Below are 19,813 nucleotides of genomic sequence, written 5' to 3'. Positions count from 1 at the left end.
CATGATGTGACTTTGTTTACAGAGAGCTCTGCTTTCTGTTCTTTGGTCTGTTTCTGTTTCTGTGCACGAGAAACAAAGTGATGAACCTGATTCAGATTAAATGTCTGTTCTTAAGAAGCTTTGATGCCACCTAGTGGTCAAAAATCATCACTGCAGCTTTAGCAGAATCCACTCATGGTCTTTAAATCCTAATATGTTCTAAATTTAAGAGAGCTGGAGATCAGGAATGTAAAGTTTGTGTTCCTGCTCTTCTCTTTTGGTGCATTTCTTCCAAATCCTGTGAAATCTGAAGCGAACAGGGTCTCCCAGAGAGAAACCCTGAAGAGGTTTTTCATGAAACCTGATCCAAGTTTGTTTGTTTTTAAGCAGAAGACATAAATCAGCGGTCAAACCTCACCCTGCATGTGCTGAGACATGACCCAGTTGTGGAGCAGCCGGTAGTTCTCCACCGAGCCCTTCACCGTCTCCACCAGCAGGTCGTAGGCGGCGGCGCGGGCGGCGTGGGACTTGCATTTGGGCTGAGCGCGGTCGGCCAGGCTGGGGAGGAGGAAGAGGAGGTTGTGGACGTCCCGCAGGAACTCCTGACCCTCGCGGGAGAACTTGAAGGGCGGTTTGTGTTTGAGGACGCTGGTGGCGAGACGCAGGAGTCCCGTCAGCCCGTCGTCCTCGATCATGCCGTCCTGCTGGTCCAGGATCTCACGGCTGCAGGAGAGAGAGAGAGTTACAATAAATGAACGCTGTAACTGAACGGCGACACGTCAATGCATCATCCACGTGAATATCAGAGTGAGAAAGACAGCGTCTGACCTCCTGATGCAGTCGGCGAGGTGCCGGGCGAGAGCGTCCAGGTCCAGCAGGGTGGTCTGCAGAGAGCCGGCCAGCGACAGAGAGGGAGAGACCTTCTGTGAGTTCAAACAGACCAACGCTAGCAACAGCTCAAAACAACACAAACTCTTCATACTGCTCAATGAGGCGACTACAGATCAGCGTAATGAGTCAGAGGGTCTCACCTGGCTGGCGTCTTTCACGTGGATGTTGTCGATGAGTTTGCAGAGCAGCCAGAAGTATTCCTTACAGCCCGTCCTCAGCAGAGGCTCCTCTTCATAATCCTCCATCTGAAACAAACAACTCAATGTTAAGGTGTTGTTCGACAGCAGGAACCAGGGTCTAAATTAAGTTCCTGGGTAGTTTATATCCCAAATGGTCCAGTCACTTTTTTGAGAGCTGGGCCTGCAATGCTGAACGTTCCCTCAGTGTTCACAGTAACATCACACACACCTGTGATTCACTTGGTTTAATAACTCCTGAACAGTAGTCTCCTCTGAGCCTGATAGTGTGACTGCGTCTCTCCCGGTGTTCCAGCAGAGATCGGCCAGTGTTTTGGTTTAAACAGCGACCCTGTTAACTGGAGACTCTCAGCCGGATGCATCCCTCATAAACGTCTTTAGACCATCATTAAATATCTGATGAGGATATTTTGAAATCTTAATAAAAACTAAACTAGTTTGCATTCCCAGGAACTCCCTCTGTGTTTCAACAGCTGTGTAAACTCCACAAACACTGACACGTTCAGCTGAAGGTCTCCAGTTTACAGGGTCACTTTTAAAACCGGAACACCGGGAGGAGAGACGCATTCACGGTGGGCTGAGAGAAGACTAAATTTAGACCCTGGGTCCAACGGTTAGAATGCACGTAGTTCGGGGGGAAAGTTCCTGTGGTTGAGATACTTTTTTTGAGGAGGTGCATGTGACAATGAATGTGAATGGTTTTTTCAAAAAATTAAAAAAAATTAGACTTTGCCAAAAAAAAAATTTGACAAAAAAAAATTGCAAACAAAATTTTTGAAAATAAAAAATTGGAAAAATAAAATTTGACAAAAAAAATTTGCAAACAAAATTTTTGAAAAAAAAATGGAAAAAAAAATTTGACAAAAAAAAAATTGCAAACAAAATTTTTTGAAAAATATTTTTTTACAAAAAAAAAATTGACAAAAACATTTTTTTACAAAAAATTTTAACAAAATTTTGTTTTTACAAATTTTGTTTTTACAAATTTTGTTTTTACAAATTTTGTTTTTACAAATTTTGTTTTTACAAAAAATGTTTACAAAAAAAGTTGACCCCGGAGCCTGTCTAAAAAATTTATTTTCCTCAAATTTGAAATTGTGCCCCAAAAACAGAAAATCATGAAAAAAAGTGAAAATTTTGTTCCCTGGGGGAAAGTTCCTGTGGTTGAAAAACACCTTGAGATACTTTTTTTGAGGAGGTGCACGTCAGGCTACGTGTGAAGGTACAGGGCTATGTGGACCTACGGCAAAGAGTCAACCCAGAAGTTTAAACCAGACTATCTTCATGGACGAAGCTCTCTAAGTTCACTCCACTGTCCAAGACGTCATCGTTAAATCAGGATCAGTCAAACTGTTTGTTTTGACTGATCATGATCTGTGGAGTTCTGCAGAGAATCAGAGGATGTAAACTGTGTCCCAGTGTCTCCAGCGTCCGTCCCATCAGAGGGGAAAACGCCCCTCAGAGACAAACCGGTTTACTGTAGCAAAGCTCAAATTGAGTCAGATCATGGTCCCTGAGGACTTCTGACACAGAGTGTAGCCTGCAGACCAGGTCCTGGTCCCGGTGTGTGTGTATCGTGTTCTCACCCTCAGCGGTTTGAGCGCCTGAGCGTCTGGCAGGAACTTGAGGAGCGTGGAGGCGGCGAGCAGCAGGAAGGATCTGTTGATGGACTCTCCTCCCTCCAGACCTGACAGAGAGAGTTTGTAGAGGCCGTTGCAGGCTTCGTGTCTCACCGCCGGCTGAAAGGAAACAACGACAGGTTGGATAAGAAGCTGATAAAGACGTAGAGGTGTCATTTCAAGGTGGGAGGTTTACGGCCTTCTTCACCTACGACAGTAATGACTCTGTTTCATGTATGTTTTCATATCTGGATGCTTTCAGGCGTCATTATGGTTTCAGGGTCTGTTCTGAAAATGTTCTTGTTTACATTAAAAACAAACTGAGCAGAGAGGGGAGACAGGTAGAGGCACGAAAGGGAGATTAAAGCCATCAGTTTCAAACTGTGGTTTTAAGATGGACAGTGATTTTAAATTGGATCGTTAAATTAGCTCTGCAGTGAAGTCCAGCTTTTTTCAGCTTAGGCAGCTGGTGAAGGTGAAGCCTGTTCTTGCACAGCAGCACTTTGAGACAGTAATCCATGCTTTTATTACGTCTCGGCTGGATTACTGTAACACACTTTATATTGGAGTCAGTCAGTCCTCCCTCACACGTCTCCAGTTGGTGCAAAATGCAGCCGCTCGCTTCTTAACTGGGGTATGTAAGAGGGAGCACAGTACTCTGATCCTGGCCTCCCTCCACTGGCTCCCTGTGCACTTCAGAGTCCACTTTAAGATTCTGTTATTTGTTTTTAAATCTTTAAATGGTCTGGCCCCGCCTTACCTCTCTGAGCTCCTTCACCCCTACCCTCCTGCTCGGTGCCTCAGGTCAGCTGATCTGCTGCTCCTGGAGGTACCGAGGTCCAAACTGAAGCTCAGAGGGGAGAGAGCTTCTTCTGTTGCTGCTCCTAAATGATGGACTGAGCTTCCCCTCCACATTAGACTCCTCACTGTCCATTTTTAAAACTCATCTTAAACCCCATTTTTATTCCTTGGCTTTCAACCCTGCATGAGACTCTGCTCCTGTTTCAGTGTTTTATGGTTTGTTTTGTTTGAATTGTTTTATTATTCCTGTGTTGTTTGTCTGTTTATGTACAGCACTCTGTTTCAGCTGTAGTCGTTTTTAAAGTGCTTTATAAATAAAGTTGAGTTGAGACTGGGTCTTGTCTCACCCTGTCTGGATTCTTTTTCCCATAATAACCTGCTAACCATATGTTATCCCTGACTTTACTGGTCCTTTTCACAGTCCAGTTTTTCAGCTTTCTCTGTGCTGGCAGGTTGGATTTTGTGACTTTGAACTTAAAGGGGACATATCACGCTTTTATCATCAACATATATTGGTCTAAGAGGTCCCCAAAACATGTCTTTAAAGTTTATACTCAAAAAAACACTTTGAAATCAGATTTTGGTCTGCCTGAAAAGTCCTCTTCTTCATTCCTCATCAGAACACTCTGTTTTCTCTCTGACCACGCCCCCTCAGGAAGTGGGTGTGCCTCAGCTCTCCAGCACGTTGATCTAATGTTTACATGTTGTCTGAATATACACGGCTGCTCACAGACCCGCGTTACTTCAACCCTCTGAATCTGATCCAGAATCTGATCCTGACGGAGAGGCGCCTGTAGCAGGACCTTTCTGAAGCATTGGTCACAGATTTAGTGTTTCTTGTTGTTTTATTTATCAGTATGTCGACATGTGTCTTGGTACACAGCTACGAACATGTAGCTATGTGGCTATGCTAACTAGCGCTAGCACTTATCCATGATAAATAAAAATCATCCACTAGATCTTCAAATCTGCAGACGTGGGGAGTCAAAGCGACCTCTGCCAGAAAGGCAGCGGGACCTTTCTGAAGGATTGGTCACAGATTTAGTGTTTCTTGTTGTTTTATTTGTCAGTATGTCGACGTGTGTCTTGGTACACAGCTACAGCTACAGCTATGAACATGTAGCTATGCCAATTAGCGCTAGCACTTATCCATGAAAACTAAAAATCATCCACTAGATCTTCAAATCTGCAGACGTGGGGAGTCAAAGCGACCTTTGTGTTTATTAAGACAGCCTACAACTAGCATGCCTCCCTCCTAAGCTCCTTGTTAGCACACATGTGTGCAGGGAATGAAAAACAGAGGAGGGGTTGAGTTGTATTTTATACAGTCTATGGGCTGAACAAGCTCCGAGCTCTGACTTCCTGTTACAGACCGGATATTGTTGTTACGTAACAAAAACACTGAAGTCTGAAACGGCTGGTTTCAGCACACATTTACAGAAAGGTGGAGAAATCAGAACAGGGGCAGAATGGAGTCTTTTCATTTGTAGACAGGGACACAGATTTCAGGGAGAGAACCATTAAAAAGTCAATTTTGCATGATATGTCACCTTTAAGTGACCCAGGATAGTTTGACTCATAGACCAGCTCACCTCAGGAACCAGCAGGGTGAGTTTCTTCAGCCAGTCGTGAAGGTGGTCGCTGTCGGCCAGGCTGGACTTCACCGTGGAGGAGCAGTGAGCCCAGCTCACCAGCAGCCACATGGAGTAGTGAGTCACTGCAGGAGAGACACAGACATGAGGACCTGTTTCATGGTTCTGATGTTGGTAAAGACTCGGTCAGACTTTATTAATCATGGCAGAGATTTAAAAATGTTTCAGTAAGTTCTCACCTTCATGGCGAGACCTGTGGTCCGACTGAGCCTTCAGGACTCTGAGGATCAAAGAGAAGAGGGTGAGTTAAACCTGGTCCTGTATCTTTTAGACCCCTGAAGTTTAAAGTCCTGATTCTGTTACCTGTGTGCGAGGTTGTCGTAGGTGTAGGCCACGTTGATGAGACGCTGGATGAGGTTGGTGCCCTGAACGAGGCTGAGGAAAACCTGCGAACCAGAACAGAGATCAGCTGATGATCAAACAGAGACTGAGGATGGAAACAGGATCCAGGACCATGTATCTAAACCCTTTACCTCAGTGAGCCGCGGGATGTGCAGGCCCTTCCCGTGCTCCACGGTGGACTTGCGGGACTTCCCCGGCCACGCTCTCTTCCTCTGGCTGTCAGCGAGGCCGGACCAGGAGAAGACGTCGTGGTAGGCGAGGTCCAGGTCTGCGGGGTCCACCGCGAACTGACAGATCAACTTCAGCAGGCAGGCCAAGCAGTCCAGCAGCCACTGCAGAGGAGACAGGGACAGGATTAACAATCACAGAAGAGACTTAACAACAAGTTCTCCTTCTTCCCTCCTTAAAGCTGCTCGAGTCTGTCTTACCACGGTCCAGGACTCCTGGTCTTTAGGCTCCAGGATCCCAGAGTTGAAGATCTCCAAAAGCAGCTGTAGACCTCCAGACGACACAAACTGGAGGACAGAGAGAGAGAGAGACTTTAGTTTTTAAACCAACGTAAACAAACTGGTCTGTAGAGTCCTGAATCTTTGGATCTTGATTCTGTTACCTTGCAGCTCCAGGTGTTCTTGCTGTTCTCGATCTGATCCTCACTGGAGTCATCAGAGTCTGGATACAGGTCACTGTAGCTGCCCTGGAGACCCAAACAGACTCATTAAATCCACATCGTGAAGTGGACGCATTAAACACAGACATGACTCTGTAGTGGAAGTCACTGCATTAAACACAGACATGACTCTGTAGTGGAAGTCACTGCATTAAACACAGACATGACTCTGTAGTGGAAGTCACTGCATTAAAAAACAGACATGACTCTGTAGTGGAAGTCACTGCATTAAAAAACAGACATGACTCTGTAGTGGAAGTCACTGCATTAAACACAGACATGACTCTGTAGTGGAAGTCACTGCATTAAACACAGACATGACTCTGTAGTGGAAGTCACTGCATTAAAAACAGACATGACTCTGTAGTGGAAGTCACTGCATTAAAAACAGACATGACTCTGTAGTGGAAGTCACTGCATTAAAAACAGACATGACTCTGTAGTGGAAGTCACTGCATTAAAAACAGACATGACTCTGTAGTGGAAGTCACTGCATTATAAACAGACATGACTCTGTAGTGGAAGTCACTGCATTAAACACAGACATGACTCTGTAGTGGAAGTCACTGCATTAAAAACAGACATGACTCTGTAGTGGAAGTCACTGCATTACAAACAGACATGACTCTGTAGTGGAAGTCACTGCATTAAAAACAGACATGACTCTGTAGTGGAAGTCACTGCATTAAACAAAGACATGACTCTGTAGTGGAAGTCACTGCAATAAAAACAGACATGACTCTGTAGTGGAAGTCACTGCATTAAACACAGACATGACTCTGTAGTGGAAGTCACTGCATTAAAAACAGACATGACTCTGTAGTGGAAGTCACTGCATTAAAAACAGACATGACTCTGTAGTGGAAGTCACTGCATTAAAAACAGACATGACTCTGTAGTGAAAGTCACTGCATTAAAAACAGACATGACTCTGTAGTGGAAGTCACTGCATTAAAAACAGACATGACTCTGTAGTGGAAGTCACTGCATTAAACACAGACATGACTCTGTAGTGGAAGTCACTGCATTAAAAAACAGACATGACTCTGTAGTGGAAGTCACTGCATTAAAAACAGACATGACTCTGTAGTGGAAGTCACTGCATTATTAACAGACATGACTCTGTAGTGGAAGTCACTGCATTATTAACAGACATGACTCTGTAGTGGAAGTCACTGCATTAAAAACAGACATGACTCTGTAGTGGAAGTCACTGCATTAAAAACAGACATGACTCTGTAGTGGAAGTCACTGCATTAAAAACAGACATGACTCTGTAGTGGAAGTCACTGCATTAAAAACAGACATGACTCTGTAGTGGAAGTCACTGCATTAAAATCAGACATGACTCTGTAGTGGAAGTCACTGCATTAAAAACAGACATGACTCTGTAGTGGAAGTCACTGCATTAAAAACAGACATGACTCTGTAGTTGAAGTCACTGCATTAAAAACAGACATGACTCTGTAGTGGAAGTCACTGCATTAAAAACAGACATGACTCTGTAGTGGAAGTCACTGCATTAAAAACAGACATGACTCTGTAGTGGAAGTCACTGCATTAAACAAAGACATGACTCTGTAGTGGAAGTCACTGCATTATAAACAGACATGACTCTGTAGTGGAAGTCACTGCATTAAAAACAGACATGACTCTGTAGTGAAAGTCACTGTATTAAAAACAGACATGACTCTGTAGTGGAAGTCACTGCATTAAAACCAGACATGACTCTGTAGTGGAAGTCACTGCATTAAACACAGACATGACTCTGTAGTGGAAGTCACTGCATTACAAACTGACATGACTCTCTAGTGGAAGTCACTGCATTAAACACAGACATGACTCTGTAGTGGAAGTCACTGCATTAAAAACAGACATGACTCTGTAGTGGAAGTCACTGCATTACAAACAGACATGACTCTGTAGTGGAAGTCACTGCATTAAAAACAGACATGACTCTGTAGTGGAAGTCACTGCATTAAACAAAGACATGACTCTGTAGTGGAAGTCACTGCAATAAAAACAGACATGACTCTGTAGTGGAAGTCACTGCATTAAACACAGACATGACTCTGTAGTGGAAGTCACTGCATTAAAAACAGACATGACTCTGTAGTGGAAGTCACTGCATTAAAAACAGACATGACTCTGTAGTGGAAGTCACTGCATTAAAAACAGACATGACTCTGTAGTGAAAGTCACTGCATTAAAAACAGACATGACTCTGTAGTGGAAGTCACTGCATTAAAAACAGACATGACTCTGTAGTGGAAGTCACTGCATTAAACACAGACATGACTCTGTAGTGGAAGTCACTGCATTAAAAAACAGACATGACTCTGTAGTGGAAGTCACTGCATTAAAAACAGACATGACTCTGTAGTGGAAGTCACTGCATTATTAACAGACATGACTCTGTAGTGGAAGTCACTGCATTATTAACAGACATGACTCTGTAGTGGAAGTCACTGCATTAAAAACAGACATGACTCTGTAGTGGAAGTCACTGCATTAAAAACAGACATGACTCTGTAGTGGAAGTCACTGCATTAAAAACAGACATGACTCTGTAGTGGAAGTCACTGCATTAAAAACAGACATGACTCTGTAGTGGAAGTCACTGCATTAAAAACAGACATGACTCTGTAGTGGAAGTCACTGCATTAAAAACAGACATGACTCTGTAGTGGAAGTCACTGCATTAAAAACAGACATGACTCTGTAGTTGAAGTCACTGCATTAAAAACAGACATGACTCTGTAGTGGAAGTCACTGCATTAAAAACAGACATGACTCTGTAGTGGAAGTCACTGCATTAAAAACAGACATGACTCTGTAGTGGAAGTCACTGCATTAAACAAAGACATGACTCTGTAGTGGAAGTCACTGCATTATAAACAGACATGACTCTGTAGTGGAAGTCACTGCATTAAAAACAGACATGACTCTGTAGTGAAAGTCACTGTATTAAAAACAGACATGACTCTGTAGTGGAAGTCACTGCATTAAAACCAGACATGACTCTGTAGTGGAAGTCACTGCATTAAACACAGACATGACTCTGTAGTGGAAGTCACTGCATTAAAAACAGGCAAGAATGAGACAACAATTCACACTAATGTTCTTTCGAAGAGTGAGGGGTGTTGCATTTTTTCCTTCAGGTTTCATCATATCATATCTGAATTGATCTTTTAGAATGAATGTGTGTTTTTCTCACGGTGGACTCTCTGTGGATCCGTCTGTTGGGTTTGCCCAGCGACTCGATGATCTCCAGGGCGTACAGCAGCTTGTGAGCACTTTTAATCCTCAGCAGCTCCTTCCAGCACAGACCCTCCCCGTTCTGCAAACACACACACACACACACATGATTGGAAAAACCTGTTGCTATGTTGTCCTGCCGATCACTCATGGAAGTTAATCTGTCACAGGGACTGACCGTGTCGTCTGAGATGTTCTGGAAAGCCTGAAGCATCTTGGGACATGTAGGCAGCAACATCAGCAGCTCCCAAACCCGCCGAGAGAGGTTCTCCGCGTGGAGGTGAAGCTCCTCACACCGTGCGGTCTGCAGGGACACAGGAAGTGTTACTCTAACGTATAATCATAATCATATAATAACTGTTTGAGTTGCACATATCAGAGGATGCTTTCAGGCGTCAGGAAACATTACTTCCTTAAAGAGAGGTTCCTGGAACTAAAGGTTGCTGCTGCTTTTGGTGGAAATGCGCCTTTATTTATAAAAAAAAATCTTAAAATATAAAATTGAAATAAAAGTCAGAGACCATGTTTATATCGAATATCCTTGATTGTTGTTTTTTTTATACTTACAAAGATTTGTAAAATTAAATTCTGTATTCAGAACTTTTCTTCAATATAATCAAAAATTTGAGTTTTTTCATTTTATTCCAAATAAAGTTGCACCTCTAAATTTAAATTCAAAGGTTACTGACTTTGTTTGTAAAATAAAAAAGTAAAAATTATCAGATTGCACAAGAGTAAACATTTCCTGTAATCTGATGTTATTTAATATTTAATACAGAGAGGTTCCTGGAACTAAAGGTTGCTGCTGCTTTTGGTGGAAATGCACCTTTATTTATAGCAAGAAAATAATTGAAAATATGAAATAGAAATTCAGAGACCGGCTTTATACCGGATATTCTTGATACTTGTTTTTTCTTACTTCTAAAATTCTGTAAAATTCATATATTTTTAACTCAATAATATAATCATGAATTCAAGATTTTCTATGTTTTTTCCCTTTTGGCATATTAGGTTGCGCTTCTAAATTTAAATTCAAAGGTTACCAACTTTGTTTGAAAATAAAAAGTTGAAATGATCCTCTAAATAAATAAATAAAAGAAAGGGAGATCGCACAAGAGTAAATATTTCCTGTAATCTGATGTTATTAAATATAAAGAGAGGTTCCTGGAACTAAAGGTTCCTGGTACTTTTGGTGGAAATGCAACTTTATTTATAGAAGAAAATGGCTTAAAATATGAAATTTAAATATAAATCAGAGACCATCTTTATACCGGATATTCTTGATTGTTGTTTTTTCTTACTTACAAAATTCTGTGAAACTTATACTTTTACTCAAAATCATGAATTTAAGTTTTTTATATTTTTCTTTCTTTTGGCAAATAAAGTGGCACCTCTAAATTTAAATTCAAGGGTTCCTGACTTTGTTTGCAAAAGAAAAAATAAAGAATGTAATTCAAATAAATTAAAAGTCAGAGTCTGACTTTTTGTTTTGACATTTTTCTTCCTCTGGGGTTAAAGTCAGAACTTTTCAGGTGTGCCCCAGAGTGACCGTCCCACACACACCCACCCACACACACACACACACACCTCTGGGTTGTCCTGGACCTTCTCTGTGCTGGGGCTGGGCGGTTTGAAGCAGGCCAGCATCTCCAGCAGGTCGAACAGGGTGGTGAGGTGCGGCTCCTGGAGGAGCAGCAGCATGGGGATGTGCTCCTTCTGAGGAGGAGGCAGACAGGAGGCCGGGAGCTGGATACCCTCCCCCTTCCTCTCCCTCCGAGGAGCGCCCAGAGACACAAACACCATCTGGGATCAAACAGAGGAGCGTGATGCAGGGACCATTTATCTGTGTTTACATTTCAGACGACAGCACCACTACAACTTCAAAATCTAGGCTCTGTTCAGATTCATCACCTGCATGTCTTTGAAGCCCAGCTCATGCAGAGTCTTCTCGTCGTAGTCTGTGGTCAGCTCGTGGCCAGAGGAGATCATCCTGACCGGTCCCATCAGACCACCTGCAGACGACAACGTCACACAGAGACAGTTAAAGTAATCTGGAGAACTTCTGGAAACGTACGAAATCACAAGAGAAGGTTTCCTGAGAGCTGACCTGGGAAGTCACCAGACTGCCGGCCGCTCTGTCCGAACTCCTGCAGCTGAGCCTGCTGGTTCATCTGCTCCTTCTGCAGGTTCTCGTACCAGTGGGTCACCTCAGCCCTCAGGTCTGCTACCTGGTCGCTGGGATACATCTCTATCGTCATCTGCAAACACACACAGTTAGGACAAAACTGCACACTGCAGGAATGAAACCTCTGATGCTTCAACGTCAGATTAAACTCCTCCTCAGCAGAGTCTGGTTTTTGCTGTGTCACATGTGAGCACCTCACCTTGTCAGGTAGTCCGGCTGGCTGGCAGACGATCCTCAGCGGCAGAGACTGCTTGTCGCTCAGGGCCTTCAGGTGGCTGCTGATCCCCGTCCCCTCAATCTGCCACTGACGCAGGTGATACGCGAACCTGACAGAGACGGGACAGGAAGTGATGTCTCAGTGAGATGTTTTTATGATTGCACGGTCACTCAAAGGGGGTTTCTGGTCGGGGTGTACCTGCGTCGAAAGGCCTCCAGGTGAGTTTTGAGCATGAGCAGCCCCCTCTCGATGCTGGTCAGGCTGGAGTGAGCGTCTTTCTCCAGGTTAGCTGAAGCCATGAGGAGACTCTCCATGCACTTCCTGATGAACTCCTGCTCCTTCTCCAGACCAGTCTTACCGGCTGGACAACAAACACACACATGAAGTAAAATACACAACATGATGTGATACAAAATATAAAACCCTGATATAAAAATCTCCTAGTGTGTTTTCCTTGAAGAGCAAAACATATGAAAAATATTAACATCAAAGTGCAACAACAATACGGTCTCACACTCACCGTTGATGTAGTAGGAGTTGATGTACTGGATGGCGGCTCGGCTGATATCAGCAGACTGAGCTCTCAGAGCGATGCCCCACAGCTGGTCCATCCCACACAGCTGCACACACACACGCACACACACACACACACACACACATTTTATTTGCTGTAGTCAGAAAACATTTTGTATATGATATGAAGTTATTGAGGGACTCTTGATAGAACCATATGCTGATGCTGGTCTATGGGAGTCTGTTTACCTCACAGCTGGAGGCGTTGTCCAGGGCGCTGGTGGCGAGGCGGGCCAGGTTACACAGGTGCTGGAAGAGGTTCAGACCCGTCATGCTGATAGTCTCCGGCTTCAGCTGGGGCATCTGAAGAGACGCAAAACACACAGTTACATAAAACACTTGAACAAACATCAGCACTCACTATTCCTCAACGTTTCATCGGTTAATACTTTGTTAGCTGAAGTCCAGCTAAAAAACGTTACTTTAAAAAAAGGGCAGAAGAAGAAACAAACTCAAACTCAAAGAAACTGGGATTAAAGCCTTTTTTTCAGGCTTTATATCGTCCCTCTGACGGTTACTGTCTCTTTAAGGAGCACCAAAGGACTTCGGAACCTCCCCGAGCATTCTGGAAGCCTTTTTCATTTACGCCATGCAACAGAGTGGTGCGAGATTTTCGTACAAGCCGCTCAGAGCAGAACACACGTTTGCCTCCAAGTTTTGTATTGACATCCAACTTTTTAACTTGATCAATGCTTTTTTTTTTTTAAAGGTGACATATCACGCTTTTTTCATCAACATATATTGGTCTAAGAGGTCCCCAAAACATGTCTTTAAAGTTTATGCTCAAAAAAACACTTTGAAATCAGATTTTGGTCTGCCTGAAAAGTCCTCTTCTTCATTCCTCATCAGAACACTCTGTTTTCCCTCTGACCACGCCCCCTCCGGAAGTGGGTGTGGCCTCGGCTCTCCAGCACGTTGATCTAATGTTTACATGTTGGCTGAATATACACGGCTGCTCAGAGATCGCATTACTTCAACCCTCTGAATCTGATCCTGACGGAGAGGCGCCTGTAGCAGGACCTTTCTGAACGATTGGTCATAGATTTAGTGTTTCTTGTTGTTTTATTTATCAGTATGTAGACGTGTGTCTTGGTACACAGCTACGAACATGTAGCTATGTGGCTATGCTAACTAGCGCTAGCACTTATCCATGATAAATAAACATCATCCACTAGATCTTCAAATCTGCAGACGTGGGGAGTAAAACCGACCTCTGCCAGAAAGGCAGCGGGACCTTTCTGAAGGATTGGTCACAGATTTAGTGTTTCTTGTTGTTTTATTTGTCAGTATGTCGACGTGTGTCTTGGTACACAGCTACAGCTACAGCTACAGCTACAGCTACAGCATATAGCTATGTGGCTATGCTAATTAGCACTAGCACTTATCCATGATAAATAAAAATCATCCACTAGATCTTCAAATCTGCAGACGTGGGGAGTCAAAGCGACCTTTGTGTTTATTAAGACAGCCTACAACTAGCATGCCTCCCTCCTAAGCTCCTTGTTAGCACACATGTGTGCAGGGAATGAAAAACGGGGGAGGGATTCAGTATTATTTTATACAGTCTATGGGCTGAACAAGCTCCGAGCTCTGACTCCGTGACAGACCGGATATTGTTGTGACGTAACAAAAACACTGAAAACTGAAACGGCTGGTTTCACACACATTTACAGAAAGGTGGAGAAATCAGAACAGGGGCAGAATGGATTCTTTTCATTCTCGGGGGGTTTGTAGACAGGGACACAGATTTCAGGTAAAGAACCATTAAAAAGAACATTTTGCATGATATGTCACCTTTAAATCTAAAAAAGGTGTATTACTTATATAAATTATATATATATTATATATTTAAGGGAAAGCTAACACAGTTGTTATGACACTGATAATTTAGCATCTGTGTCATTCATGGTGAGATTTTTAAAAGTTAATTAAATAAAACTATTTTAGTCTGGCTTTTATGAAGGCATTATTTCTTATAACTTTATATAATTTATCTTTTAATTTTCAAATGTTTTTAATAGACTCAGCCAAAAAAACAATGCAGCCATTAGACTCAGAACCAGATCTCACAAATATTAAATTATACAAAACTTAGTCCATATTCTGAAAGTAAAACTAAATAAAAGATCATTTAAATGAATAAAATTGAATAAATGCATAAATAAGAAATTAAAAAAAAAAAAAATTATAAATCAAAAAAGGTTTTATAAGTAATATTTACAATTATTAAAAAATACAGAGCAAACATTAAAGAAAATAAATATATAAAATATTTTAATGTCACTTCTATTTATTTTAATATTCAACTACATTATTTTTAAAAACTCTAATATTATATGATCTGTTTTTTGCAGCTTTAAATTATCTTAAAATGTTATCTTTACCTTTTTGTTATTGTCTTAATTATTTATGTTTTACCTTGTATTTATTTGTGTATTTACAATTTCCCTTTGTTGTTTATTTATATACATTTTATTGAAGAGATGTGCATTAGTCTCTACTTCTAAATCAGTTTCTGTTTTATGTTTATTCATTCTTCGGATTTTATGAAGGGCGCTTTATTAATAAAGCTAGATTTTTTAAATTGATTTATTTAAATGTTTCAGCTGTTCCAGAAACTCCAGGAGGAGAAAGTCCTGAACCCGAGTCCCTCTACCTTCTCCAGGAACAGGTGTTTGTAGGTCTCCATGCCCATGGCGTGCTGGTCTTTGCTGCGGACCTGATTGAGGAACCAGTGCAGCGCGTCGTCGTAGCACTCCGCGTCCTCCACCAGGCAGTGCCACAGGATGTCCACCTGCTCCAGACTCAGTCCTGAAACACACACACACACAAAGAAACACACACCCACGGTTACACACAGGCAGACGAAGAAGTGTGAGGACAGATTTCTCTCCATCTGTAAACACACTCTGCTGTGAAGTCGAGGTGTTAATTCAATTTCCTTCATTCCTCCAAATGTGGAACCAAAACTGAGGCAGTGATGATGAAAAGATGAAACTGTTCCTGTTTTTTAAGTTACATTTTCTGACATTGACATATTTCATACATGTCCAATCTGCTGATACCTGTAACTGACTTTTTAAAGCTTTTATTGACCAATACAGATATCAAGCCTTTAACATCGTGCATCCATATTCAGAAGTTGTGTAAAGAGCCTTGGAGGAACGCAGTTTATTGCTGGAGTAAGGCAACAAAATAATAAAGACTGAGTATTTTGTGAGTTTAAAGATATAAAAAAAAAATCAGAGGATCTAGAAACGCACCGAACAAAGGAGGAGGATACATCAGAGAGTTTAAAAGTCTTCTCACGGTGTCGTGGGTTTATGTTGGGTCACTATAAGATCTCAGAGACGGTGTTGTTTTTGTGTCTTGCAGTAAAAGAGGGTTTAAAGCTGCTGTGAGGAACTTCTGGTTTGTATTGATTCTAGCGCCCCCTTGTGGACAAAGTGATACCTCTTATCTCTTGTCCTGTAAATGCAAAATTAGTGTCTTAAGACAATAACCTCATCCTGTTGTCTTGCAACATTTCTATTTAATCACACAATGTGATTATTTGCTATGAAAACAGCCCAAAAAAGGGTCTTTCTAGAGCCAGATGTCAATCCTCTGTTCTGACAGGCATTAAAAATGACAACAGAGAAGGTATCTGTGTTGTTGTGGATGGTCTTGTTTGCTTCAGGATCAGTTTCAGTCTGTTTCTCAGCCAGTTAAAAACTCCTCATAGTGCCTTTAAATATTTCGGTGTTTGTTGAGATCAAACATGTCTGACTCTGGGCTCTACTTTCTCCTCTCCAGCGTTGGGTCGCTCTCAGACAGCCGGAGCATTGTTCTGGGTTGGGTCGGCTCAGGTTGCATAATGAGGTCTATTTTAGCGCCGTTCCCTCCAGACTCGGAGGAAACCTAACGCTCATGCAGAGTTCATTTACAGACTGCTGCAGGAAACTCTTCAACAGAGTCAACGCTGCTGACTTTACTCCTACAAAACATCATGCATGTAAGCATCGTTCACTGGGATTCACTGTTCTCTTTGTGGATTAAAGGAGATGGATCTTACTGAAGTGGTCCGGTGATCCCAGCGTGGAGAAGACGCAGGTGAGGAACTGCAGACGGACCTGGACCTCAGCGCTGTGGCTGTACCTGCAACAAACAAACAAACAAGGGGAGACAAGTTAAAGAAGGAACCATACAACAATCTAAAATACATCCTCTTATACCCCACAGTGTCATCGCTGCATCATCAAGATTGCCCAAATCATGTGACGGACTCACAGTGCAAACTTGTGCAGGTGTTCACGGACTTCCTGGATGTAGTGCTGCAGGTTGTCGAAGAACAGCTTCATCATGTGCAGCTCCTTCTCCGCCCACCTGACAGACGCAGCAAAAGCACGTTCATTAAATGAAGCATCAGCGTCTGAAGACTTACAGGAGAGCGGGGTCTTAGAATGAGAGTGATGCTTACATGGTGATCCAGTGAGTGTCGTAGCTGGAGCCGAACTGCTGAAAAGTGCCAAAAAGCTTAGGTAGTAGACGAAGAGAGACCACGACGGACCTGAGGGAGGAAGGGGAGAGGACAATCAGAAACAAGGGTCTAAATTTAGTTCAGGGGTAGATCATCTCCCCTCTAAAAAGACCCTGCTAGGGGGGTAGTACTTGTAGATTAACCGCAGTGTTTTTATTCTGCACTCCGTCCACAATAACATCACACACATCTGTGATTCCCTTTTTTGTTTGCAATTTTTTTTTGTCAAAATGTTTTTTTCAAAATATTTGTCAAATTTTTTTTGTCAAATTTTTTTTGTCAAAATTTTTTTGTCAAATTTTTTTGTCAAATTTTTTTGTCAAATTTTTTTGTCAAATTTTTTTTGTCAAATTTTTTTTGTCAAATTTTTTTTTCCCAATTTTTTTTTCCCAATTTTTTTTGTCAAATTTTTTTTTCCCATTTTTTTTCAAAATTTTTGTTAAAATTTTTGTTTGCAATTTTTTTCAAAATTTTTGTTCAAAATTTTTGTTTGCAATTTTTTTTGTGAAATTCTTTTTTGTGATTTTTTTTTTTTTCATTTTTTTTGTCAATTTTTTTTTGTCAAATTTTCTTTCAAAAATTATGTTTGCAATTTTTTTGGTAAATTTTTTTTTCAAATTTCTTTTTTTCAAATTTTTTTTTTTCAAATTCTTTTTTTTTTAATTTTTCGAAAAAAACCTTCACATTCATTGTTTTTTCCACATGTGATGAATGGCATTCCTCTTTGTGTTACTGCCCTCTACTGGTCTGGTGGTGTAGTGCATTTACTTTTTTTCCATCCATACATCACTGGCCCGATTTACACAATCTACCCGGGACTTCAGCCCACGGTCGAAATGCAGACAACAATGGGGGCACAGGAACCTTTCAGATCAGGGTAAAGTAGTTCTGGGGGCTCAAAGACCCCGGAACTCTTGGTCGAGGTCGGGTCTCTCTCACCTGTGATGGGCTAAGTTGTCGAGGCATCCCTCGATGAAGCGCATTCGTATCTGTCGGTCGGTGAACCAGCAGACGAGCGAACACAGCAGCTTCTCCGCCTCGTTAATCAGACCCTCAGAGAGATGGATCTAAAAGAACACAGACGGATGAAACTTAGACCACGCAGAAGTCCGAGGGAAAGTTAACCTAGAACGGTAAAAAGTTAAAAGCAGGAATAAACTAGCCGGTCATAGAGCTGGGTTTAAAGTCGTACCGCGTCCTCGTCCTGCACCAGGTCCCACAGCAGAGTGTTCCCCTTCTTACAGACGTTGTCCAGGTTGATGTCGGTCACGGCGTGGCTGCTGGAGTACTGGTGTTTGTGGACGGCTGGCCCTGCAGGGATACAGGAGCACACAGAGTTAACCTCTCTGGGTGTCTAACAGGTTAATGAACCCAAAGTCAGTACCGGCTGGCTCACCTTGCACCAGGTGCTCGTGGTAGATGGAGGCCAGGTTTGGGAGGTGCTGCTGGAGGTGAGAGCTGAGCTCGGCGTGGGAGTTTATCTGGACCAGCTCCTCCTCGCAGCCCGACTCCTCCCCGTCGAAGTCGGCCATGTTCTTCTCCGACTTGGCGCTGACCTGCGAGCTGCTGCAGCTCACGTCGTCGGCGCTCAGCATGTCCTCCACCATCGGCCTGCGGTGGGACGAGAGGGTTATGAGTCACATGTTTTACTGTCCTGCTCTGATAAGGTGTCTAAGCGGTCTGGGATCTTACCCTTCATGATGGTGGTGGTGGTGATGATGATGGTGGTGGTGCTGCGGGCCGATGAAGCGCCGGCAGTTGAAGATCTCACTGCCCATAGCCTCTCCCAGAAAGTCCCCAGGCCGTGGCAGACATGTGGGCTCCTGAGGCCCCTGGACCATCTGTGAGGGCCCAATGTCAGGAGGCTGCTGCTGAGGCTCCGCCCCCTCAGGCCTGGCAGACGCCATCACAGAGCAAGCGTCCAACATCCTCATGCGGCCCTCTAAGGACGTTGATGCCGTCATGACGGCAGAAGTGTCCGGATTAAAGGGGAGACCTTTAGGCTTGGCTCCGCCCCCTGAACCACTAGGCCCCGCCCCCTGGCTCGTCCCTTCCCCGAGAGCCTCCCCTGCTTTCCTCTTCCTGGACTCGGCCTGCTCCCTGTGCTCCTTCTGCTGCCCCCCCTCTGTAGCCGACCGGCTCCCCTCGTCTTCATCCTCTTCGTCGTCATCGTCGTCCTCCTCGTCGTCGTCCTCTTCGTCGTCCTCCTCCTCCTCCTTTAAGGCCTCGCTGTCCGCCATGTCGTCAGAGTGCAGCTCGCTGCCGGGGCTGCCTGCCGATTGGCTGGCTCTGCTGGAGGCGGCCTCGTTGCTGGAGGCCTCGCTGCGGCCGCTGCTGCTGCCCGGCCCGCTGCTGCCCTCCTCCACGCTGTTCGCCGTCTCATCGGAGCTGCCCTGCATCGACTCCTGACGCCACGACAGACGCACCAGAAACAATGAAGTGAAATCAGTCAGTGTGAGAGAGATGTATAAAACCCTGAATCAGTGATCGTGTCTTACGCTGGATCTTTGGTCTGTATTTGCATCATTAAACACTTGAGGTACACAAACGCATTTTTAGGGACATTTTCTGTTCCTCAGTTCGACATTGTGATGTCATTATTATAAAATCGTCTTGTAATGCTGCAGATATCGCAGAATCTCTCTTTTGAGCCGTTATTGTTACGACATAGCCCACATCGTGTATCATGAATCATATTGCATCATAATGTAACGCAAATCATATTTCATTTAATGGTATATCTTACCGTGTTGTGCCGTATGTTATCATATCGATTCGTGTTGTATCGTATACTTTTATGTCAAATTATATCCTTTCATGTTGTTATGTTTCGTCTTGTATCATATTTCATTGTATCATGCTGTATTGTATTGTCTCGAATCTAATAATATTATATCGTATCCTATAATATTG

General features: G+C 43.1%; 1 protein-coding gene across 1 annotated transcript in view; it reads right to left on the bottom strand.

Annotated features, from left to right (window-relative positions):
- usp34 (ubiquitin specific peptidase 34) overlaps positions 1-19,813 on the bottom strand; it is a 51,932-nt gene that overhangs the window by 12,015 nt on the left and 20,104 nt on the right. The window contains exons 15-41 of the mRNA XM_034687434.1: positions 18,593-19,305; positions 18,297-18,511; positions 18,093-18,211; positions 17,840-17,967; positions 16,841-16,930; positions 16,651-16,746; positions 16,436-16,518; positions 15,038-15,192; positions 12,571-12,684; positions 12,329-12,428; positions 12,007-12,169; positions 11,791-11,917; positions 11,514-11,664; positions 11,318-11,418; positions 10,994-11,209; positions 9,585-9,710; positions 9,366-9,488; positions 6,092-6,175; positions 5,910-5,996; positions 5,613-5,813; positions 5,443-5,525; positions 5,319-5,359; positions 5,080-5,204; positions 2,654-2,806; positions 1,011-1,115; positions 808-902; positions 398-702 (exon numbers count right to left, since the gene is read on the bottom strand). Of these exons, the coding sequence (XP_034543325.1) occupies positions 398-702; positions 808-902; positions 1,011-1,115; positions 2,654-2,806; positions 5,080-5,204; positions 5,319-5,359; positions 5,443-5,525; positions 5,613-5,813; positions 5,910-5,996; positions 6,092-6,175; positions 9,366-9,488; positions 9,585-9,710; positions 10,994-11,209; positions 11,318-11,418; positions 11,514-11,664; positions 11,791-11,917; positions 12,007-12,169; positions 12,329-12,428; positions 12,571-12,684; positions 15,038-15,192; positions 16,436-16,518; positions 16,651-16,746; positions 16,841-16,930; positions 17,840-17,967; positions 18,093-18,211; positions 18,297-18,511; positions 18,593-19,305 (4,099 nt within the window). The remainder of the gene's footprint in view (positions 1-397; positions 703-807; positions 903-1,010; positions 1,116-2,653; positions 2,807-5,079; positions 5,205-5,318; positions 5,360-5,442; positions 5,526-5,612; positions 5,814-5,909; positions 5,997-6,091; positions 6,176-9,365; positions 9,489-9,584; positions 9,711-10,993; positions 11,210-11,317; positions 11,419-11,513; positions 11,665-11,790; positions 11,918-12,006; positions 12,170-12,328; positions 12,429-12,570; positions 12,685-15,037; positions 15,193-16,435; positions 16,519-16,650; positions 16,747-16,840; positions 16,931-17,839; positions 17,968-18,092; positions 18,212-18,296; positions 18,512-18,592; positions 19,306-19,813) is intronic.

This window comes from Notolabrus celidotus, chromosome 7 (genome assembly GCF_009762535.1).
Source record: "Notolabrus celidotus isolate fNotCel1 chromosome 7, fNotCel1.pri, whole genome shotgun sequence".
Taxonomy (NCBI): Eukaryota; Metazoa; Chordata; class Actinopteri; order Labriformes; family Labridae; genus Notolabrus; species Notolabrus celidotus.
The sequence above is the reverse complement of the archived record's forward strand: the minus strand, read 5'-3'. Positions and strand labels throughout refer to the sequence as shown.